Source organism: Lonchura striata, chromosome Z (genome assembly GCF_050655825.1).
Source record: "Lonchura striata isolate lonStrDom1 chromosome Z, ASM5065582v1, whole genome shotgun sequence".
In the NCBI taxonomy this organism is placed as follows: Eukaryota; Metazoa; Chordata; class Aves; order Passeriformes; family Estrildidae; genus Lonchura; species Lonchura striata.
The window spans coordinates 69,900,112-69,923,104 of record NC_140740.1 but is presented as its reverse complement, the minus strand read 5'-3'; the positions used below and the strand labels follow the sequence as shown (position 1 = coordinate 69,923,104).

The 22,993-nt window shown below is 36.8% G+C and overlaps 1 protein-coding gene across 10 annotated transcripts in view; it reads left to right on the top strand.

The window, feature by feature from the left end:
* KDM4C (lysine demethylase 4C) overlaps positions 1-22,993 on the top strand; it is a 245,679-nt gene that overhangs the window by 4,104 nt on the left and 218,582 nt on the right. For 5 of the 10 annotated variants that reach the window (XM_085566943.1, XM_085566945.1, XM_085566942.1 and 2 more), the window contains exons 2-5: positions 9,080-9,244; positions 14,895-15,070; positions 16,884-16,952; positions 17,761-17,875. In XM_085566943.1, coding sequence (XP_085423069.1) covers positions 9,101-9,244; positions 14,895-15,070; positions 16,884-16,952; positions 17,761-17,875 — 504 coding nt within the window. In that variant the 5' untranslated portion in view covers positions 9,080-9,100. Of the gene's footprint in view, positions 1-9,079; positions 9,245-14,894; positions 15,071-15,177; positions 15,198-16,883; positions 16,953-16,973; positions 17,117-17,760; positions 17,876-22,993 lie in introns of those variants that run through there. The other 5 variants (XM_085566946.1, XM_021531680.3, XM_085566949.1 and 2 more) reach the window with 5 other exon arrangements.

The window sequence follows — 22,993 nt, the reverse complement described above, 5'->3', positions numbered from 1 at the left end:
GTATATCTTTCTGTTTCTCAGGTTATAGAGCCTCATGTGTTTTGTGTTTTTTGCGTATTCTTTTTCCTCCCCTTTCATGCTGTCCTTATTCAGTTTCTAATAAAGGATTTTCTATGTAGTCGTTCCTTGGGAGAATTATTATCACAGTTACTGTAGCATATCCCTAAAAAAAGATAAATGTTTTGATGCTAAGGACTTGTGAAGTCCAAGTTATAAGGGTATCTTTTGGGAGGGAACCTGTTAAAGGAGTTAACTAAATGCCATATAGGCAGAAACAACAGGTCTATTAAAATTGTGCTTTAAAAAGTGCTTAATTAGGAAGGAGTTCACCTCTACCACCTGTGATTTCTATCCCCAGAATTATCATAGGCTGCATTAGCAATTAATATTTTCCTGAAATTTTATTTGTAAATTAGGTTGTTGAAAACTGAGAGCTAGGCTAAACCACTGTCTTGACTCTTGGAGGTCTTCAAACCCAAGTTTGAAAATGCTACACCAGTGTGTGAGTTGATGGTTTACTTGCATCTTAAATAGTGCTTTCAGCTTGGATATTCTTTTCCCTTGACTAAAAGTAATTTACTGGAACTGGTAGAGATCCAGATGATCAGAAATATGGAGTGGATTTTCTGTAGTGAGACTAGAAGTTTTCAGGTTAGGAGAGATAGACTAATGTGAGACCATGGTAAAGATCTGTCAGACCTGTATGGTCTGAAGGTAGATACGAGCAGTTCTCAGCTTACACATAAGCTATGAGATTAAACTAAAATGTGAAATAGTCAACATACACAGAGGAAGATATATCTCTTAGCGTATTGTTGTTTGTAGAGTGCTTCATCATGAAATGTTTTGGATATTAAAGGCCTACAAAGGTTCAAAATAATGGGAAAAAATAATCAAACTCTGCAAAATGCAGTAATATACTCTGTGTTTAAGGATTCCTTGGTATATATATTGCTGAAGAATTAGATGAAATTCTGAAAATGTGTATTATAAGCTACCCCGACACTTATTTGTATCTAGATACCTGCTGTTAGCAATTGTGAAGATGTGGAGACAGGTTCTTGAAAACTTACTTTTGCCATTGCTGGAGGCTGTTACATGCTGCTTGCAGTTTGAATCATGAGTGGCAGATAAAAATGAGAAAAATACTTTTTCTGAATGTTTGTTTTTGTTTTTTTCCCTTGCCCTTTGTCCCAGATCACTTACTTCAAGATGTTTTTCATGGTGTGGGTCTGACTGGGAGAAGAATATCTATGGAATGAATTCAAGTCATTTTTCAGTTCAAAATTCATGAGCTCAAGTAAAGATAATTTATAGTTTTGAAACATTGTTTCTGTAGGGTGGAACCAGACACAGAAATATAAACTTGTAATGAAGCTTGCAAACTACTCAGAGCTTTGTGGTAAAATAAAGGTGGTTTCAGGATCTTCAGAATATGGTTATCTGCCCAGATTCTTGATTTCTTAAGTTTGTAGAATCTATTATAAAGTCTTCAATACTCCTAACATTTATAAACTTGAGTCTTTCTGATGATGATGGATATCTGAGGAATACAAACCTAACCATGAGTTTTGGCCTCATACCGCAAATACAATGCATTATGTTCCATATATTTATTTTTACTACTAATACAATTAAATAACCTAAGTAACAAATTTGGAATTCCTGATAGGATCTCTTTTGAAGCTGGATACATAAAGTAGGCAGACATAATTGCACATTTACCATTATTAAGGGAACAATTCAAACGTAAGTATGGAAACCCAAATTACACTCAGAATTAACTGTATGCATGCCCAGTAACAGTCAAACATGCAAACTGTGCTTTTATGTTTCCAGTTACCTGAAAGTGCACTAATGCAGTATTTTGGGTTTTTGAATTTGCTTTGCTGAACAGTACAAGGAGTTGGATGGTACCTACTTAGAGCCTACTTACAGAATTTGCTAACAACTTCTTTAAAATGATGAGTCTACTCATGGAGTTTTTACTTTTAAGTAAAATTGCTGCTGAAACGAATATAGATTAAGGCACAATTTTCTGCTACGTTTCCTTTCATGCTTGTGCAGAGGTAGTGGTGCAAACATGGTTATTTTGCAAAACAACCTCAAAAAAACCCAAAAAAACACCAGCTGGGGCTTCCTGTACGTGCCTTTCTCTGGAGAAGTTTGTTTTCTTCTTGTTATCTACTGAAAGAAAGTTCATGTGATGAATTCTTTGTCAAATGCTTGTTGTCCCATAGTTAGCGTGGGCGAAAATTTGCAAGAAAAGGAAAAAAAAAAAGTATGTTTTAGTTAATTTATCTGTGAGAAGTTGTGACCTTAAGAAATTTGATTTTTTCCCATCTTCCTTAATTTCTTCTGCTGGAGCTTGCTTTATGTAATTTTTAAAATTTTGATAGTGGGGTAAAGCTTGTGGACATGCAATTTTATGTATTAGAACACACAGATTAAAATAATCTCATCTTTCAAAATATAAACACATTTATTTTATGATGCAGTGGCCTATAGTTATTACTTTTCCATGTTAGTTAATAATTTTGTGTATAGCAGAGTAGGTGTATTAATCTGTGCTTTTTCTTTTTTATTCAGCAGTGCTTTCAGTAGAGGGGACTGCCCAAAGTAGGCGGTCAAGAGATGCATCCCAGAAAGCATCTTAGGAAGAACTATCTTGTCAAGTCTTGGGCAGTCTGGAGCCAGAAAGTTTGAATTGCCCACTGATGATGGGTGGACTTCACAGTATTGGTTAGTTTATTTTAGACTAGAAGCAAAAAGAAGTGTATAGCTTTCAGAGCATAGTATTAAGGCAGAGAGAATATTGTAATGATGAAAGGCGGTTCAGTGTAGTGAAGGCTACAGGATTTTGTGCCTTTTAACTAACTTCAAATTAATACATGGTGTTTTTCTAGTGTGTGGACATTACAAAGAAATAGTTCAATGTTTGGGCAGTGGAGGCTGGAAATTGTAGCTGCCTAGTACTAATTTGTAAAGGCAAGCTTTAGTTGACTGTGGTGGAATATTGAGGTCCTTCTCTTTTCTTAGGACATAGGAGAAACAATTCTGTAGATTTTGCAATTACCAAAAACATGTGGAATAAAATGTGCTATAAAGCATGCAATACACACTTCTGTTCTTTAGTGTCAGGTTCGTTATGTACAAGCCATGCACTTCAGATTGTGCAGAATTTGTTTTGGAAAGCACTTTTCCTGTCATTGTAACTAGTGAAATGCATCTTGGATTATGTAAATAATTGTAGCATTAATGAGATTTCATCCTGCTTTATGGGACTTTTCTAGTGTTGAACTCTGGTGTTTTTAGTTCATGAAGTTTCTTGGGTTACATACTGGCATAAATGTGGATGATTGAACTTTGCTGGCCTCATGTTTTCACTTCTGCAGTATTAAGACTAATGTAGCATTAATATTCCCCTAGCTGATGATTTGAGGATTTAACAGGGCCTTACAATGGCTATAAACTTTTCAAAAGAAGGATCAGGTTCTTTAACCTAGTTAGTAGCTAGACAACTTAGCTCTTTAGCTGGCAACTTTGGACAAACTACATGCTTGCATTTTATTTAAATTCTGAGTTGTTTAATTAGACACTTTTAAGACATAGGTAGACTACGTGGTCACCAAGAAATTAAAGGTTTATGGACAGGCTGTGGAGTTTATTGGATCAAGTTCATAGTTTGGGCTTGTTTGGCTAACGCTTTCCATAATTAGCTAAAAAGCTTCTTTCAATGTTATGTAAAGTATTAATGCATGATAATTTGAGTGAGGTTTGTTCACAGTTATTGACACTACTATTTGTTTTTCTAGGTAATTATGGGCATTTTTGTCAGTGTGCAGTACTGTTGTGCAAGGGGACAGAAAATGTCTGATTACAATGCTGATATGAGTGACTTATAAAATAACTGAAATTTCCCTGTGTACATATGACTTGTCTCTCTATTTCATAAAGTGCATCCTTGGCATGTTTGCCTTCTTTTTATAACTTTGTATTTACTAATATTTTGCACATTTTCATTGTGTAGTACTCAATAAAAGCTCTGGAAGTTTTATTTCTTGGATTTTACAGCTTTGTAATATCACAAAAAAGGTAGTTACATATACACCTAAGTGCAATAATTAAGTCAGCAATAATATCATTGCAGTGCAGATTTTGCATTAGAATGGTCTCCTAGTAGTTGTGATTTTGTCTGCAAAAGAACTTCTGAAGGCCTCTTAACTATGACACTGCAGTATATATTACGCTCTCGTCTTAATGATTTGGCCAGGGTATAGCTGAGTTTTTGTGTGTGAGAAAAATACCAAAAGTAGGCATTGTTTGCAGAAAGAATGGAGGACTCTGGAGTTCCACAAAGTCCTTGAAAGATTTCCATATTGTGTTAGAAGTTAATAGAATTGATAGGCCAACATTTTCTGATTAATTTGTAGTATAGTTTTATTTTTTGTGTTAAATTTAGACCATGTAACTCAGTACTTGTGCCTACTGTTTCAGATTGGTGTTTGTAAGGAAGAAATGCAATAATTAAATTGTAAAACAGATTCAAGAAGTTACAGCTGATAGATCATAGTTATAAAGAAGGTGTGGAGTTACTAAGAAATAATAAAATTTATAGAAACATCTATGGACTTTCAGCATCGCAAATTCTTCATAGCCTTTATGATCTTTCTGCCACCTGACCTAAAGATGTTATATAGTTGAATCTTCTTAAGGCGTTCTTGCAAATATTGTGCTTATCAAGGGGAAGCTTTACCCAGTAAGTTAGTGAGAAGGTGTTTTTAACTGAGGAAGAAGTGCTACACAAGAGCATGGATTGGATGACAGCATGGCTGGTCTGTGTGCTCATTGCTTAGGGGCCTGGACCCTAAGATAGATGGAAGCTGGTAGAAAAAAATCTGTGAAGGGCAGGATTTGTATTTTTTACATGGCAGTGAAGCTGGGCAAAAATCAGCCTTTCTAATGCTCTACACGTGTCTTCATAATTAGTTGAATGTTGTTAATTCTGCTTGTGATACAGACTGAGGTTCCTCACAGTACAATATGTTACATGCTTAAGTGTGGTCTTAGTTACAGAGAGATAAGGGAATAACCTTGTGAGTCTCTTCCCAAACAGGATTTTAAGAGTCTGGTAGCCAGGCAAGAATGCTGATGTATGATTGTGACAGTGTGAGTTAATCATAGTTTTAACAATTGAGTAACAATCCTTAAATAAATGAATTTCTTCATTGCGTCAAAGTGCCAGGGTATATATTCAGTTTATTTGGTACATGGCTATTTTTAGAGCAGCTTATCTAACCGGTGTGTTTTGGTGACATGTTTTGGTTAAGAGGAATTTTTCTCATGCTTATTTCTGCAATAATAACTTTGTTGTGCCTGGTGCTTGAAATCAGACATTGGCCAAAATAATCCTGCAGCTTTTCTAATAGCTGAACCACCTGAATATGGATTTTTCTTGTCTCCTTACCCTTTTGCATAAGGAATATAGGAAATGGGATGTATTTAAAACTTTTACCCTTTCACATTAAATTAATTCCAAAGAAGAGAGAGCCTCAGGCATATAGGAATGAGTACAGGCACCATGATTTCTTATGCTCTTCACCCACAGTGTAAATGAGGATTCAAAGGTTGATAATAGGTTTCCTTTTGACTCTCACTCTCTCTATGCATAGTTTAATTTCATATGTTTACACAGGAATTGCAAGTTAATTGGTAAATCAATTTATGCTTTTGGAAATGGGCTTCATCTGAGGTGTAATGGAAGGTGATGCAGGTGACCTCTGACACTGTGTGCTTGTGTGTTAGTATTAGTTGGCAGAATTAATACTAGCTTGTGTGCTTAGCTGGTACAGGGCTGTGTTTGGGATTCAGTGTGAGAACAATGCTGATAACATACTGATGTTTTGGTTGTTGCCAAACAGTGCCTAATCTTAATCAGGGACTTTTCAGTGTTTTGTACTCTTCCAGTAAGGAGATGCACAAAAGCCTGGGGGGGAGCTGACCAGGAGAGATGACCAGAACTGGCTGAAGGGCTGTTCAGTGCTTCAGAATGCCATGCCCAGTATATAACATGGGTGAGCTACTCAGAAGAGTGGCTGATGACAGTTTGTATTGTGTATCACCTGGGCTTTTTTGGGTTTTATCTCTCTCTCTATGATAATAATAAATAAAAGTAATTTTTACTTTGTTTCAATTATTAAACTGTTCTTAACTCAAACATTTTTACTTTTTTCCTGATTCTCATTACTATCTCAGTATGAATGGGGGAAGTGTGATCAGCTGTGTGGTATTTAATTGCCAGTTTGGCATACTGTGTTTGGCATGAAGGGTTGAGGTAACCACAGATCAGATCAGAGTATGTTGGAAGAAATTTGTTACAAGCAGTTTTTTTGTAAGGTTAGTGAAGAATTTTGTGAACGTCAGATGGCACATGGTCATTTATACTTGGAAATTGCAGCACCTTCTGATCTGAAGATAATGTGTATCTGTCACTTACCTAAAGTTTTGGTCCTTTCAAGAATACTATATCCTGGTATGAAATAGAAATGACTTTTTCTTTTAGTCAGCCTCAATGTAGAAATGGCAATCAGAGGAAATGCTGATTTTATGTGTATAGCTTACTTGCTTTTTTTATCTGTTGAAGTTTTCAGAGAATGAGCAGGAGTATAGTCCTGTTGGTAAACTGCTGATGGTGAGAACTAGAAAATCCAAGTTCTCTTCTTCTGTATTTGCAGTGTGAGTGGGAAGTGAATAATTGGTTGTCCTGGTTTAATGTAGTTGAGGTCTTTGTTAAGGAAAAAAATTCACAAGCTATGGATTCCCTGTAAGCATCTTCCTGCAGACCTGGCAAAACCAATCAGCTAGTTAGTTTTGAATATTGACGCTGTTAAATCAGATAGCTGAATATGCTTTTGTGAAATCACACTTAAAGATGAACAAGCTTTTGAGCAGGTAGCTGGACTCTGGCCAGGCCCTGCTCTGCTGCGTGGCCCACTTGGCCCGGCGCAGTTGGGCCCTGCTCTGCAGCAGCACCGGCCAGGCTGGGACCCGCTCTGCTGCGTGGCCAGGCTGACCCGCGGCATGGCTTGGCTGAGATTCTGCCACCACCGAGCTCCAACCATGGCCGGTGGGCCAGGCCGGTTCTGCTCAGCCTCAGGTGGAGTGGAGCCAGGCTCTGCTCCAGCTGTGAGGTGCAAAGCCATCCTGCTGGCACCATGAAAAACCATGCCGCTGAGAACAGAGGTGGCCCTGCACAGAAAGGGCCAGAAAACAGCGCTGCCTGGCAGAGATCCCATGACCATCCATTGGCCAGAGTGAGATATTGACTCTTTTAGTGCACAGATGAAACTTGCAGACATCAATCCTCTCTTAAGTGAGAGAAAAAGTAAAGGGTGAAGACACATAAAATAACATGGGGACACCAAGGTCAGTGAAGAAGGAGTCAAATCCCTGATGGGAGGAAAATGAGGAGATACCTTAGTCTTGGGCTGAGATTCTCTGATAATGCTATGGTGAAGATATAATTGATACCTCCGACTTATTTCCCTGAAACCATGGAATACATTTGGGAGGATGTAGCATTGTAACTACAGCTGTGAGCAGAAGCACCAGTGTTGAAGCAAGCAGATGCTGAAGTAGCTGTGATCTAGTGAGAAGTGTGAACAGAGTTACGAGAAGAGATGAGAAACCTGGCTGCAGGGATGGGAGAAGAAAAACTCTGTTCCCAGATGTCCCAGATTGCAAGGCAAGATGTATTCCATTTGCCATCTGCATGGAAGTTCTCTTCTGTTAAGTAGCTGTTTTCCTTATCTCTTCTACAACCAATTCTCCCTTTGGGGAGACATCTGCTGATAATGGGCATGACTGATAAAAGTTACAGCATCCCATTGTGAGATGGGCTCTGCCTAGTGGGAGGAACCAAGCATTCCTAACTGGGTTTAATCTGGGTTTTTGGGATGCCAGACTCAGGCTTTTCCTCTGGATTTCCAGGAGGACTGCAGCTGTTCCAATTTGGTCTGCTACCAACACCCTGGCCAAAAAGGGTGTCCAGTTGTATTCTGACTCTGTCAGTGGTTTATCTTTTGTATTGTTTAATGTATTTTGTTTTCTTTTTCCCTTTTCCTGATAAATTGTATTTCTGCCTTGGAGTCTCTCACTGGTTTTGCTTTCAAACCAGAACACCAGAGATAAAAGAACTTTTGTTTCTATACTGGAACAGCTTATCCTTAAAATTGCACCCCAATAAACTGAGATGACCCATGGTGGTAGTTGTGCAAAGACTACCACACCATGGGGGGAACTTCATGATTGCAGATTTCTGGGTGGCTGCTCTTGAAAATTAAAAGCATGGGAGAACTGTTTTTTGTGGAAAAGTCTCCATGGCATGGTAGGAGAGTCTCCTCTCCCTACGTGAACTGAAGAAAGATTATTTTGAGAGTGGTAAACTGATTGAAAATACCAGATTTGTCTCTTTATGCTGTAAGGAGGAAAAGAAAGAAGAGCTGGGAGGGAGGAGAAGTGTTATGAAGATTTTTTCTGATTTCTTACTATTTTTTCTTTTAGTTCAGTTAATAAGGTTTTCTTTATACCTTTTAAAGTTTTGCGCCTGCTTTGTTCTCCTTATCTTGCAGCAAAAAATGAGTAAATTATTCTAGTAGGTGCACTGGCATTTGGCTACCACTAGTCCCAGTACATTGTTTTTCTCTATTTACTGAGTGGAAATAATGATATTTTATCAAACATGTAGCTTTGTTACTCTGGGTTATTCCTGTGTAATGTAACTCTCTAGACAGAGATTGCGCAGACGGATCTACACAGGAACATGCTAGGTTTACTTGAGAAAATATGCTGTAAAAGCAGAGGTGTGGACTGGACTGTGTGCTTGTCATTTACAATAATGTTTGTGCTGGTTAAAGGCTGAGTATTCTCAAAGGAGTAAGGATAAAAAGTAAGCCTTTTACACTAGCCTGGACGGATAATTGTAGATACTTTTTTTTCTGTTTGAAACAATGTATGTTGAATGTCAGAATTGGTTTTACAGATTAGTCTCTACAGTGTATGATTTTTTTTTTTTTAATAGGTGGATTGAAATTGAACCAGAATGGCTGCTGTTATCTCAGATAGTCCTCCAAACCCAAGCTGCAAAATCATGACTTTTCGGCCTTCGATGGATGAATTCAGGGAATTCAACAAATACTTAGCACACATGGAATCACAAGGTGCTCATAGGGCTGGAGTTGCAAAGGTAAACATGTATAACATAGAAGAAAAATGCTCTTAATACCTGGTCTCCCATTCCTTGTATTTTGCTGATTACAAACCTGACCTTTTTCTTATTTATTTTTTCCACATGATTTTCAAGGAGTAGGTAATGATTTATCACTATTTTAAGAAAGAGCCTTTCGATGTATGATATTTCATGCAGACTAATGACGGTGTTGTGTAGTGTTTTTTCTCTAACTGTAAATTGTTTACGAGTTTACAATAGCAAAATAGGTTCTCTTTCTAAGTAGACTTAAACTATTTTTGGTCAAATCAAAGCAAAGCAGGGAGTTGACAGTATAAATTAAAGTAGTCCTTGTATACCAGGTGTTTAACTTGGTGTTTTAGGGTTATGTAAAGCTTTTCTGGAGCAAATAATCCCACTTCATTGTGGCGAACATAAAGATGGTAAGACAGTGTTTGAATGGAAATAGTTTTCTTTTTAATGGTTATCAAGTTATGTTCTTGTTAATCAGAACTTCAGGCGCACTAGCTGCTGCTGTATTGCTCTTTGAACAATGGCACATCCAGGACCTTAGAGCAGAACTTCCTCCTCTATCAGAGGGTGATTATCAGAGGTTCACTATGATGTAATTTATTGCTACAATTGTTTATGCTGTGTCCGTTTTGCCACTTTTCAAACCAGTGCAGATCTAGAAATACCAACTTAGTTATTTTAAGTACTCTGTGGGAATAGCTATCTCCATTACTGGGATTTGAAGGTAATGTTGCATGGTCAAGACATTTAGAATCTGAGTGAGGAGAAACAAAACTTGAAATTCTTGGTTTCCTCCCCTCCCATTCCTGCCTCCTGCTTCCTGTGAAACAAAGCAAAACTGAACTCCTCATTCTTTGAAAACCTTGTAGGTTGGTGTTCTTTTTTTATTTCAGTTGATTGAGTACATAGGTTATATTCTCAAAATTTGCTCTGTAAATAGAAGTAGAAATGTAATAAGTAGGCAACAGTAGAAAACGTGTGTTGAATTTTTCCTATGTCCAGCTACGTTCTGGAACCTGTTTGTATAGGGATGACATATTGCAGTCCTTTAATTTTGAACAGTAACCTTGATTGTAGTGGTATCTTCTTGCTTGGTTAAACAGCAATTCAAGCATCTCTTGCTGTTTTCAGACTGTCAGGTACTTGTAACACATTACTAGGTTGTCTTGAGAATTTTATATTCTGTTTTTCACTATATTTTGATAATATCTCAAAAATTTACAAATAAAAGTTAACCAGCTAAGTATTTTTTAAAACAAATCTTACCAAGTGAATAATCAATGCTGCAAAAGTTTAAGGGACATTTTCTAAGTTTTGGATATTGGCTTTAAAATAACAGAAAAAAAAAATTTATACCAGTTTTGATAGTAATAGAAAATTAACTTACAGGGAAGCTAATTTTTTTTTAAGTCCAGGAATTCTCAGGTGTGAATGTAAGAAGAATAATGACTAATAACTACCAGAAGAACTGTATGCATTTGCAGAAACAGTAAATTGAGCTTTAAACAGAGAACACAATCAGAGTAGGTATACCAAATACTTTAGGTTAAATGTAAACATGTAAAGGGAGAAGACCTGTTACCTGTGCAGAAGAATATGTGTGTGTAAATGGGGATGAAATGACTGTAAGGTTGCACATACTGAAAGAAGGAAGGAGTATGGGAAATGTTAAAAAAACTGCAACCACCACTGAAGTTCCTAATGCTGTGTCTGAAACAAGTAATTAAGGTACTAGACAAACAATATGAAACCATTGCCAAAGCAGATACATACCGTGGCATCCCTTGAGCAAATTGGCAAAAAAATTGCCATTAGACTTTTTAAAGTCTGAAATCAGCTTTAGGCATAGAAAATCTATTTTAGTCTTACTGTTACGGAAGATTCCATACTTAAAAAGGAAGGTGGAGGGTGAAAACAATGGAACAAATGACAAACAAGGGACACTGATAGATTAGTTGTCTTTGCTGGAGAATGAGGTGTTTTGAAAACTCAAACTGCATTCATACAGAGCAAAAGAGTTAAATTAATTTGCAGTCACATTGGCAAGTAGAGAAGTAATATCAAAACACTGTGCTGAAAATAGATACTGGCAAGATCAAGGAAAACAATTTTCAGATGAGTTGGGGAGAAATAGTTACATAGAAGTAATAGCCAGTGCCATTCAGAATCAGATCTATGGGAGATGACTGGTATATGAAAGAGGATTTAACAGAAATGTATGTGCTGATAGCACTCTGCATTAACCACAGTAGTACTGAGTAGTGTGGTTTTCATGCAGGTGACTGACTGATATAACTAAGACATCCCTATCTAAAACTGTATGTTTATCACACTAAATGATACTAGACTATATTAATATACTTAGTATCTTTGATAAATAAATATGTAAATTTATTTGATAAATAAATATGTAAATATATCAGAAGAGGCTATTTTTACTAAATGAAATATGAAGAGGCGTCAGTGGTAAAAACAGAGAGACTTAATCATTATTTCCAGCTGTTATACTGGCTAGCTGTGTGTTGCTTTGAACGTGATATATTAACATCTTCAGTCTTTGTCCTTATCTTCCTTAGAAAATACAAATTCTTTGGTGAAGGAGGTTTATTTTTATCTTCTTCTAGAATTTTTTTTTTGCTTATCAGTCCTCACAGAATTCACTTTTCTAACCAGCACTCTAATTACAGCAGTAATAAACATACTCCTGTTAGCTGGAAGGGGATCTTTTGAACCGTATTCACAAAAATATTTTTATTGCTTAAAGCCACTGACCTTGAACTAAATAAGATAATGCAAATTTTGCTTTTCAGTATTCATATATTTGAGCCAAACCTCTTGACTTCATGCTTAATAATCATGAAAATGGAAATCTCTATGCACATATTTGATTTCTCTGCATATATTCTGAATGCATGACTTCTCTGCTTCCAAACTAATATTTCATGTTTTGTTAATGTGAGTATAATTTAAGTGTTCTGTGAAAGAAATAAGTAGGAATCACAAGATGATTGGGTTGTTTTTCTTTTCTCTGAAAGTGAACAACAGTAAAACTTGCTAAATAGTTATTGTACAGCCAAAGTCCTGTAAAAGTTGAGAAGGAAAAGAGGGAAAAAAGAGTTGCAGCTGTGTGAAAACTAGATTAAAACACCTGATTATGTGTAAAATAAAAACGTTAGCTAAGGAAGTATATTACTGTTAGATAATTTTCCTTTGGCTTGATGTTTGTCTTTTGCTGTGCACTTTTAGCACTAATGGTCTTGACTGGATTTCTTAGGATTGTTTGAGTACATTAAGATTAAAATATGCCTATTTGTGATTGTTTTCCAAAGTTAGAAAATGATCTTAGGATATATCTGTTTTAGAATTTTATTACTTTCATGGGAGGATGAAATAGTGAAATTTCTAGTGGACTCTTATAGATGGAATCCTAAAATGCTGTGTAGCTTAAGGACTGCCTCATTGTGATCCTGTTATTAAAAGTATTAGCGAGATGCCTCTGCCTGAATTAAGGTGCAAACAAGAGCATATGCTGAAGTCAGAAGTATGGATTTTGTTAAACAATAAATGAGAGAGATAGAAAGAAACAGAAAAGGAGGGGGGGAAAGGGAGAGCAAAAGAGTGGCAGAGAGACAGGTTAAGTAGAAATATCACCACCGTGGTTTTCAGCAACATCTTCACCACCTTCTTCTGGTCTTCTTGGTGGTGAGGGTCCCCCAAAACCCACAGAATTCACTATATTAATATATATTTTGGCCGGTGGAAATGCCCAGGTAGCTGACCTCCCAGGGGACAAGTTTGATACTGTCTTGTGCAACAGACTATAGATCTGTTGCATCTTTTTCCCTCTGGGAGGAGTCTCGGGGTGCTTCAGGGTTTTTGGTGGCTTAGGACACCTCAGCTGCCTCTCATGTGAATGTCCTGTGGATATGGCCATCCAAGGGTGGGGGGGATTCACAACTCTGCTAGTTGAGTGTAAGGGAGGAGGATGGGTGCTCATTCCTTCTGCCCAGAGGTTGTGCCACACCCCCAAATCTTCTCCTCCTCCGCACTAGGGGCATGTGGGCAAACTTGGCCTCAGCAGATGACTACAGCCTCCCCCAACCCAAACACAACCAGAGCTGATTTTCAGGACAGCTGCTGGGTTTGGCTTTCTCGTGGATGCCTTCTTCTCCCTCAGCCTTGCTTACATCTCCCTAGACCTGAGATAATGAACAATTGTGTCAGTTTAACTATAGTATCTTATCTTTCCTGAGGTGCTGAAACTCACAGTCCAACGCTTCAGGCATATTCAGGGAGGGGTGGGCTTGGGTAGGCACAGTTTCTATATACAGTTTTACCATAATGGGAAAAAAGTCCTTGAGAACAATGTTTTAAGCCTGTAACCATAAAATTTCAGTCTCTAACACTACTTCTAAATTATGAATTAATTATTAAAATAATATAATTCATTTGTTGCATGTTTATAAAAGCTGTTCTACCTTGTTGCAAGGTACTTTAAAAGTTCCCAAGCCACTGCTCCTGGAAATTTGATTTGAACTTAGCAGAAGAATGAAAGTAATGAGTGGATCAAAAACCATGTCATTAAGCGTTTGGACAGGTAGAAGTTCAAAAACAAAACTAAACCAAAAAATATATGTGAAATTTTTTTGTTGTTTTGTTTTACAAGTGATACATCTAGAGTTATTTGTTTGCTGCTAAAATAATATGTGCAAGAAATGTTCAAAATTACTCAGCCTGTTAAAGAATACTGGATGACTACAGGCTTCTTTAAAGTTCTTAATGATTTCTTTTGCTAATGCTTCAGAATTTGCTGAGGAGTTTTCATAGACTATGGGTATTTCTGTGGTATTTGAAATAAATGCGTTAACTTTATAGTTGGTTAATCTGCACATAACTTTAATCTTCAATTATGAGGATTAAATAATGTAATTATAAAAGCTGATGTATCTAAGTTAGTGCACATGCTTACTGTAATAGAGTTGTACCCTTTAGTTTTATGGGAAGTAAATTGAACAGATTTTGAAATCTAAAACAGCTGTATTTTTTTCACTCTTCAGTTAAAAAATAGAGTTACACATACTGTTCATACCAAATAATGTTTAGACAGGGGACTGACAGGTTTTTTTTTTAGGAATTTTTATTTTAATTGAGGATAAAAATTTTATGTCTTTGAATTTTTAGGTCTGGAAAAGACATCTGAGATCATTGAGCCCAACTTTTGACTTAGCACCTACATGTTCACTTCTAAACTGTATCTCCAAATGCAACATCCATTCATTTTTTTTAAACACTAAACATATATGATGTCATGGATTGCAAAGTATTTGTCAGTTACAAGGCTTTCTGATTGGAAAAAAAATGTGAATTCTGTTATTATAAATGTGTATTTTTGCACAGTTGTCTATGAATTGCTGTGGATTGGTGAGTTGCTGCTTGTGAATTGAGGTGATACTGGGTATGTTCTGAATGGGTTTCTACATTGTCTAGGAGCACTTTCAGTATCAGTTAATGTGAAACAGCTGGTAAGCAAATGTTCCTTTGATCATGTGGATATATTCAACTGTTCCTTCAGTTTTTTGGCAGGATGTTTTGAATTGTTACTGCAACTGTGATGTTTTGTTTCCTGAATTTAAAGGTTATCCCACCAAAGGAGTGGAAGCCGAGAAAACATTATGATGATATTGAAGATTTGGTGATTCCTGCTCCAATTCAACAGATGGTCACTGGCCAGTCTGGACTTTTCACACAATACAGTATTCAGAAAAAACCCATGACAGTGAAGGAGTTCAAGGATCTAGCCAACAGTGACAAGTATGTACTCTCTTAGTAAGACAAATATTTATCTTCACGTGTTGTGGTTTCTTCGAATTGTGCAAGGCAGCTGGTGATTCCTTTTACATTTTTTCCTGTTTCTCAAGGTATGGAAGAGTACCACAATGTGAGTATTGTTTATGTTCTTCGTTGAAAGCATCTGATACCATGGCAGCATGAGAGCATCTGAAAAACCTGAGATGTGATTTTTTTCTCTCTACGTTTTTCCCTTTCTCTTCCAGAAGATGTAGAAAATAGTGAAGATGATACAGATGTGTGTCTGCGTTTTAATTTGATTACACCTATTAATGTTTAATTCCTAGATACTAGAATGGCGTATCACTCTGTAATTCTGAAAATTCTAGTATCTTTTATAACCAATCCAGGAGCTTTTGCATTGATCTAAGAGAACGCAGTGGTATATAATGAATGTCAGCATTATGGGTATCATGGCAGAGGGGAAAAAATTTGTAAAGGGCTGGGCACTGTACTGAAATGTTTCAAATTATTGAATATTCCAAGAAGAGGGAATTGATAGAAAGAAGTTTTGCTTGTCATTTTGGCCACATAAAAAGAATATATTTTACTTGACTGTCTCATCAAAACTGAGTGGAAGTGGTTTCTGGAAGATGAGTCAAAGGATCTTAGAAGGAAAAGATACTTGAATGAGGAAAGGTAATACTCCCTTAGTTTGAAGGCCATCTAAAGCTTTTAAGAAGGCTTCTTGCCAAATATTCCACAGCATCATACCTTCATGATAGTGCAAAACTGACAACGTTTTCCCTACCCTACCTCCCCGATTACAAAAAATAGCACATATATATTACTTGTGCAAAATTAATTTGGTAATTGGAAATGGGAACCTATTTTGTAGTTCTTTGAAATTATTTGTTTAGTAAATATTAGAGGTGAGAGTAAATCATAAGACCTATATGGTATTTGATGTGATTTTCAATAATACTTTTTCATAGATGTTAAAGTTTACATTTTATTAACCCCTAATAAATTGAGGTACACTAATTTCTTAAAATAATTAATTAACACAGAAATTTTGGGAAGTTTTTAATGTGTATCATAGTGTTTGTTAAGTTTATTATATTTGTCATGGAATATATTTTGGAACTGTTTCTGATTTAAATTTTTATGGTTTTTACTGAAATCAGAGGGAAACTTAATTTTATATGCACATGTCAAACAGTTGGGAGGACTTCTCATCTATAACTAGCTGTAGGTCTTTCCAAATATTTGTCGCTGCTCTTGAGAAAATGTGTCGCATAACATTCTATGATACTCTTACAGCAGTCAGTATTTCTTAAACTATCAAGTAGCTGAGAACCTCTGTACTCCCATAAAAATAATTTTTTTCCTTAACGGAGAAGACTTCTCTGTTAAAGACTTTCTTCTTGAGTATTAGGATGTTGCCTGTTTCCTTTGCGTAAGAGAGAAGGGCCGTCTAAATGAAATCACAGTTGCCTTTAAAAGGATCATGTCTATTCAGTCTAATGCATTTCAATTTTTATTTGGGTAGACATTTGCAGCTCTCTCCATTGAACCAAAGTGCTTCTCTGCTTGACCTCTGGGAAATAGGAGTTATGTGTAATCAAGGAGTTCATGTATGCATGTTACTCAGGGCCCAGCAGAAATACAGTCTGATTTCTGGAGCTATCATTAGAAATAATAAAACAATTTTATTGTTGAGAATGTTTTGGTTAAGATGTGTTTTGCTTTTCTTTTTTTTTTATCTCTGTTCAGAGTTATTACATGACGTAAATGTATTTGGTCTCAGTGTTGTATGTTTGGATTTTCTTTCCAGTTGTTCAAGTGGAGCATACTGTCAGTTCTACTGTCAAGCTGTAGCTCTCAGAGTTGCACTAATGGGGGAGTAAGTTTTCTTTTCTGAAGACTTAAATATGGAATTGCAGAGGTCTGACAAAGGATCCTGAGGCAAAGCTGTTGATAGATGTTTCTGTGGTGTTGTTCCCACAAGATTTTAAATGGTTACATGAGTAACCATTCAAAAGTATTTCCATGAGTATATTTAAGCATGTAAGTGTGTGTTATGTATCTTGTGCTGTTATAAATGAGTAAAAAGAAAAGTTCCCTTAAATATTTCTTTTCTCTGCATTGTAGATTTTTTTTTTTTTTTGTATCAGTGTTTGAAACAACAGCTTTTCTTGATAGGTTTTTCTGGGGCAGGAAGAAGAGAAGAAAGTATTGGTTTTGCCTGTGAGGGCTGTGTGGCTGAGTTAGTTTATATTGTTCTGAGACAAGCTTTTACAGGACCTATCTGAGTCTTTGCAGAGCTGGTAGTGAGATAGGAAAAGTAGAAATACTTGTTAATTGTGTTTTCCACATGTCTTTTTACAGAAGAGAAATAAAAGGGAGGAGCTCAGGCTAAGGATGGTTAGTAGATGGGCTGATTTACTGCAGGAGACTGAAGCAAATACTGTGTGGGTTGGTGGATGACTTTAGTTACTGTAGCTGCCAGTAAGGAGGTTTCCACGATATGGTTGATCATGAAACTAAGAATTCAGGACAACTGGTAATTCTTCTGTTTCAGAGAATTTGAAATAAAGTCACTTCATCTTGACTGTTCATGGCATAGTCTATTGTCCGTGGCATAGAAGTATAGTTCATTTTAGAGGCGGTTGTTGGAAGATGGTGATGAACCTTTGCCTCTTTCTCTGCAGATACCGCACTCCAAGATATGTAGACTATGAAGATCTGGAGCGTAAATACTGGAAGAACTTGACTTTTGTGGCACCAATTTATGGAGCAGATATCAATGGGAGCATTTATGATGAAGTATGCTTAGTTTTTTATGAAGTTTATCCCTTCCAGCCCTCTTTTCAAGGGTACTCTACTTAGAGGATACACTCTTTGTGACTGAGACTGTCTTTTGAAATCTTTGTGTTACTCCTTAAAGCCTTCAACCAAGGTTGAAATTAACTCTACATCTGTTAGAGTCAGACAGTTCTGTCCTTAGGCAGTAGAATATTGCTACTCTTCCTAATCATGACTCTTCTCTTTCTTCACTTCAAACTCTCCAGAACTTTGAGATTTCTTCCTACTTATTTAATTATTTCTTAATGTTCTAGTTTGTAGGCTTTCTATGTGTATCTGTGGACACTTAGAGATATTTTAACTAAGTTTTATTTTAAAATTAAAAGATGGATACTTTTATATCTCTTCACTGAGGAATATTGGTAGCTGTACTTCATGCTTGGAATGTCTGCAGTTTCCTGGAAATGTACTTACTGTTTACCTTTTAGGAAGTTAAAATTTCCTAAGGAAATTAATTTTCCTGGTTACTTGCCAAGATCTCCATGGATAATAAAGGGACTTTTAAAACAGATCTCATTATCCAAAGAATTACAAGTATCCATTGATATAAATTAGGCTATGTAAGTAAGACGGGAACTAGATTTCTAAAGGATTATTTTAGTAATGAGACGAGGAGAAGGTACATTAGAAAAGATTTGAGGATTTAAAAACTACAGGACAAACTTGTATGAAAAGAAAGTACCATATGTGAAGTTCTTGGGTTATTTCATGTTCTATGTAACTGCCTTTTTCAATCATTAGAAAAACATGTATGATTTTGCTGTGGCAGATGGTCTGAGGCTCTCCTGGTGTTTCACAGTTTCACAGAAGACAAATTCAAGACTGTCCAGGGATAAATACAGTCAGCCAGTATGGCTGAAGGCAATTCAGTTTTTGCACTGAGTTATGTGATCTTTTAATGACAGCTAAGAAGTCCAATGGTTTGTCGTTTAGAGAAAGCATTTTCAAAGTCCCTTGTGTGTCCACATAGATGCTTTAAGAAACTGTTTAGAAAATAATTGAAGATTCTAATTTGGAATGTTTCTGTGGAAAGACATTCTGGGTGGCTGTTGCTTGGTGAAGACCAAGACAAGACACAGAAAAAGTGTTTCAAGAAATGGAAGCTTGCCCTTTTTCTTCTCTGATCTTTGTGTCTTTGTTGTTGACAGTAATGCCTTATGGTATAGCTTTTTACAAATGTATGCTTTTTTTTGCATTGTGTTTTTTTTTGTATTGAGTATCTTAGTTTTCTCTTGCATGAGCAACATTTCCAAAGAAAAGAGAATGAATGCAATATCCAGTTTGAAAGTGTTGATCAGTCAAAGAGAAGGTCAGAGATCTTCTTACAGAATTACACTCTTGGAAAGATGAGGAAGGGGGGAGGTCAAATAAAAGCAAAGAGGAAAGTGAGAAAAGCAGAATTTAGAGACCCTAACTCAGATATTAAATGCATACAAGAAGGAAACAAAATGCTGAAAGTTGCAGTGACTGGGAAATAAAGTAATAAAAGGTAGAATAAAGAAACCTTGATGCCTATAATAAAATGGGTATAATTTAAAAATAAATAACTAAGGAGAAATGTGAAAGGAGTTGACATTGAGGAATGTGAACAGATTGAGCACTTAATGTGACAGCCAGGTGCTGGTGTACAGCTCACTTGGTGTATAGAGGAAAATAAGAAATACACTCTGGTACCAAAGTGTTGGTGGGAAAGCTGTGATGCTGCTGATCACTATGTTGTGTCTCAGAATTAATTTTGCTGCAGTTAATTTTTGGCCAGCAGATGGTGTACTTGCACAACTAATGAAATACCATGTTGTAGTGCTTGAAGATAGTATTAAGAAAGATCTTTTAGATTTTGTTTGAAATTGGAGATTGTTCTCATGTCTTCATTCAGTTTCCTTCAGTATTGTGATTATTTGGGAAAAGAAGATGAATACAACTCACTGACATTTTGGGCAGCATTCAGGAGAAAGCATATGGTGGGATTAGTTTGTCATGGCAGCTTATTTGCAAAAAACAAAACAAATGCTTACTTTTTATGAAATACATATTGTAGAAAATGGTGTGTTACACTTAAGGTAAATATCTGACACTTAAGTATCTGACAGAATTCCAGGTAAAATCTACTAGGAATCTAAGGAAAATGTGACACATACGTGTATGTGGGCCATCAAAATCCATGAGAAATACTGCTGTGCTCTGTAAATCAGTTTAAAGGTTTACTAATTACATTTTCTTTTCCGCTTGGTGACAATCAATTTTTTATTGAGACATTTGTATCTCAAGCATGATGGAATCTTAATTTGATTCTTTAGATAATTTAAAAAAAAATATTGTCTGTGAAATCCAGCACCTTATTGGCTTTGTGCCAGAGAAGTTACAGTTTTTGTAGTATTTGCTTTTTTAGAGTACAGGATGATAAATTCTGAGGGATTTGGAAGATAGGGCAAAATTTTTTAAAGGCTGCGTTAAATGAAACAGAAAAAGGCAGTGACAACCCCCAAAACACCAAAAAGGACCCTTAAAAAACCAAACCCAAATGAAAACAAAGAAATAAACAAAGCTATAAGTGCATGCTTTGAAGTCTAACAGCTGTATTCAGTGGTTCAATGTTACCCTGGTAGTATTTGGATTATTCCAGAATCTGTTCAAAATGTCTTAATTGCTATTTGATAGCTTTGAACTTTACAAATAAGGAAATAATCTGTGAAAACAAGTGTTCTGTGTGCTCTATAGAGCTTTATAGAAAATAAATTCTATAATTAGAGAAGGTTGAAGGTTTGCTGGAAATATTATTCTGTTATTTGCATTCCAATTGCTGTTACATTTAATGACAGCTTTCTAGAAGAGTGTCTGTGTAGGAAAATCTAGAAAAGGCATGATCCTACATGGAGTGACTTAGCTGCTGGGAAGGGGTAGATAGAAATCTTCTTGATTTCAAAAGTAGTTCCAAAGAAAAGTGGCTGATTTAAAGTCATAAAACATGTCTGACTTCAGTGCTGACAATGGTATCTGCTATTCTGCAGAGAAAAACCATGTTTGGAAGAAGAATGTATAAATACTGTTTTGTGACTCTCTCACCACTCTCCTTAGCTGCTGTATGAAAGACACATTTTACTTTCGTTTTTCTCCTCTTAGTTTTATTTCTCCTAACAGGACAATTCCTAATTCCTACCTTATCCCATGTATAAGGTGAGGGGAGCATACGTATGAGTGTCTCTCAGTCAGTTTGCAGATGACACCAAGCTGGGTGGGAGTGCTGATCTGCTGGGGGGCAGGAAGGCTCTGCAGAGGGATCTGCACAGGCTGGATCATGGCCAAGGCCAGTGGTGTGAGGTACAACAAGGCCAGTGCTGGTCCTGCCCCTGGGTCACAGCAGCCCCAGGCAGTGCCACAGGCTGGGGCAGAGTGGCTGCAGAGCTGCCCACAGGAAAAGGCCCTGGGGGTGCTGGTGACAGCAGCTGAGCATGAGCCAGCAGTGCCCAGGTGGCCAAGAGGGACAATGGCATCCTGGGCTGTGCCAGCACCAGAGTGGCCAGCAGGAGCAGGGCAGGGATTGTCCCCTGTACTTGGCACTGGTGAGGCCACAATTGTCCAGTTCTGGGCCTCATAATTTGGGAAGGATATTGAGATGCTGGAGTATGTCCAGAGAAGGGCATTGGAGCTGGTGAAGGGTCTGGAGTAAAAGTCCTTTAAGGAGCAGCTGAGGGAGCTGGGGTTGTTTAGCCTGGAGGAAAGGAGGGTGGGGAAGGACACCTTCTCACTCTGTACAGCTCCTTGAAAGGAGGTTGTAGACAGATGGGGGTTGGCCTTTTCTCCCAGGTAGTGAGGAACTGGATTGAAGTAAACTGCCTCAAGTTATGCCAGTGGGGAGATTTACTTTGGATTTTGGGAGAAGCTTTTTCATGGAAAGGAAGTCGTATCAATCTCTGGGGCAGGCTTGCCCAGGGAAGTACCTGTGTCACCATTCCTGAGCATATTTAAAAGACCTGTAGGTCTGGCACTTGGGAACATGGTTTAGCCTTGACAGAGTTAAGTTCATGGTGGTATTGGATGATCTTAAAGGTCTTTTCCAACCTAAATTTTTCTATTCCTTCTATTCTATAATATCTTTTTCTGTGATCTACTCATAGTTGAGATCAATATGAGCTGTAATTTAGGTTCTGGTGTGATTTCCAAAGAATCTACTTGCCCATCCTTCAAAAGGGGGCTTATAAAGCAAAGCCTATATCCTTAGAAATTATGAGAAGTAAAAACAGTCTAATGAGGGAGATTGTATTTCTTAATCTGTGTGTTTATGGTAGACATTTGGTTCGTAACATTTTTCTTCCTCTGTTTTAATGACTTTAAATGTGCAGTAAAAGCCTGACAGTAGCTTTATTGATGTGACTTCATGGCTATGTGGAGAGAGGAGTGCATTAGCAAGCACAATTTTTTCTCTCATGTTTGTTGTGTTCCTTTTCACTCTGTCTCTTAATTAGGTTTTTTACTCCTCTGTATTTTTGGGGTTGGCCATAAGGACTCTTCAATCATAGTTGTGCAACTGATGTCTTGTTCACCAGATTAATATTGAAATGGAGCTGTGAGACAATCAAAGGAAAAATTAAGCACTGAAAAAGGATTGTGTGTAATAATGTATGCATACAGAAATCATGTTCCTGATTTCTTTATGAAATCATGAACCATTCATTTCTGGTTTAAATAAAGTGCAAAGACTAACATCATATTACTTTTGCAAGTATTAAAAAAAATTAATAAAACATTGTTGCTCTTGAAGCCTTTTTTATTCTTATTTGCAAAGAGATGTGAGCTTTCAACTGTGAATTTCACTTTTTACCAATGTGCTGAGATAAACATTATTCTTCGTGTCTTTGGGAAAACAATGGGTCAACTCCTTACAAAGTGTGCAGGCACTCAGATGAGAAATGCTTGTCAATTGTCCCACTTTGTCTCCATATTGCATTAAAAGCAGATGCAAAGGCTGTTGAGAGTAATAAAAACTCTTTATAGTAATTTACACTAAGTTTGAATACCTTCAAAATGACTGAAGATTGGAATAGTAGTCTTATGTATAAACTGCTATGTACCTTATAATAT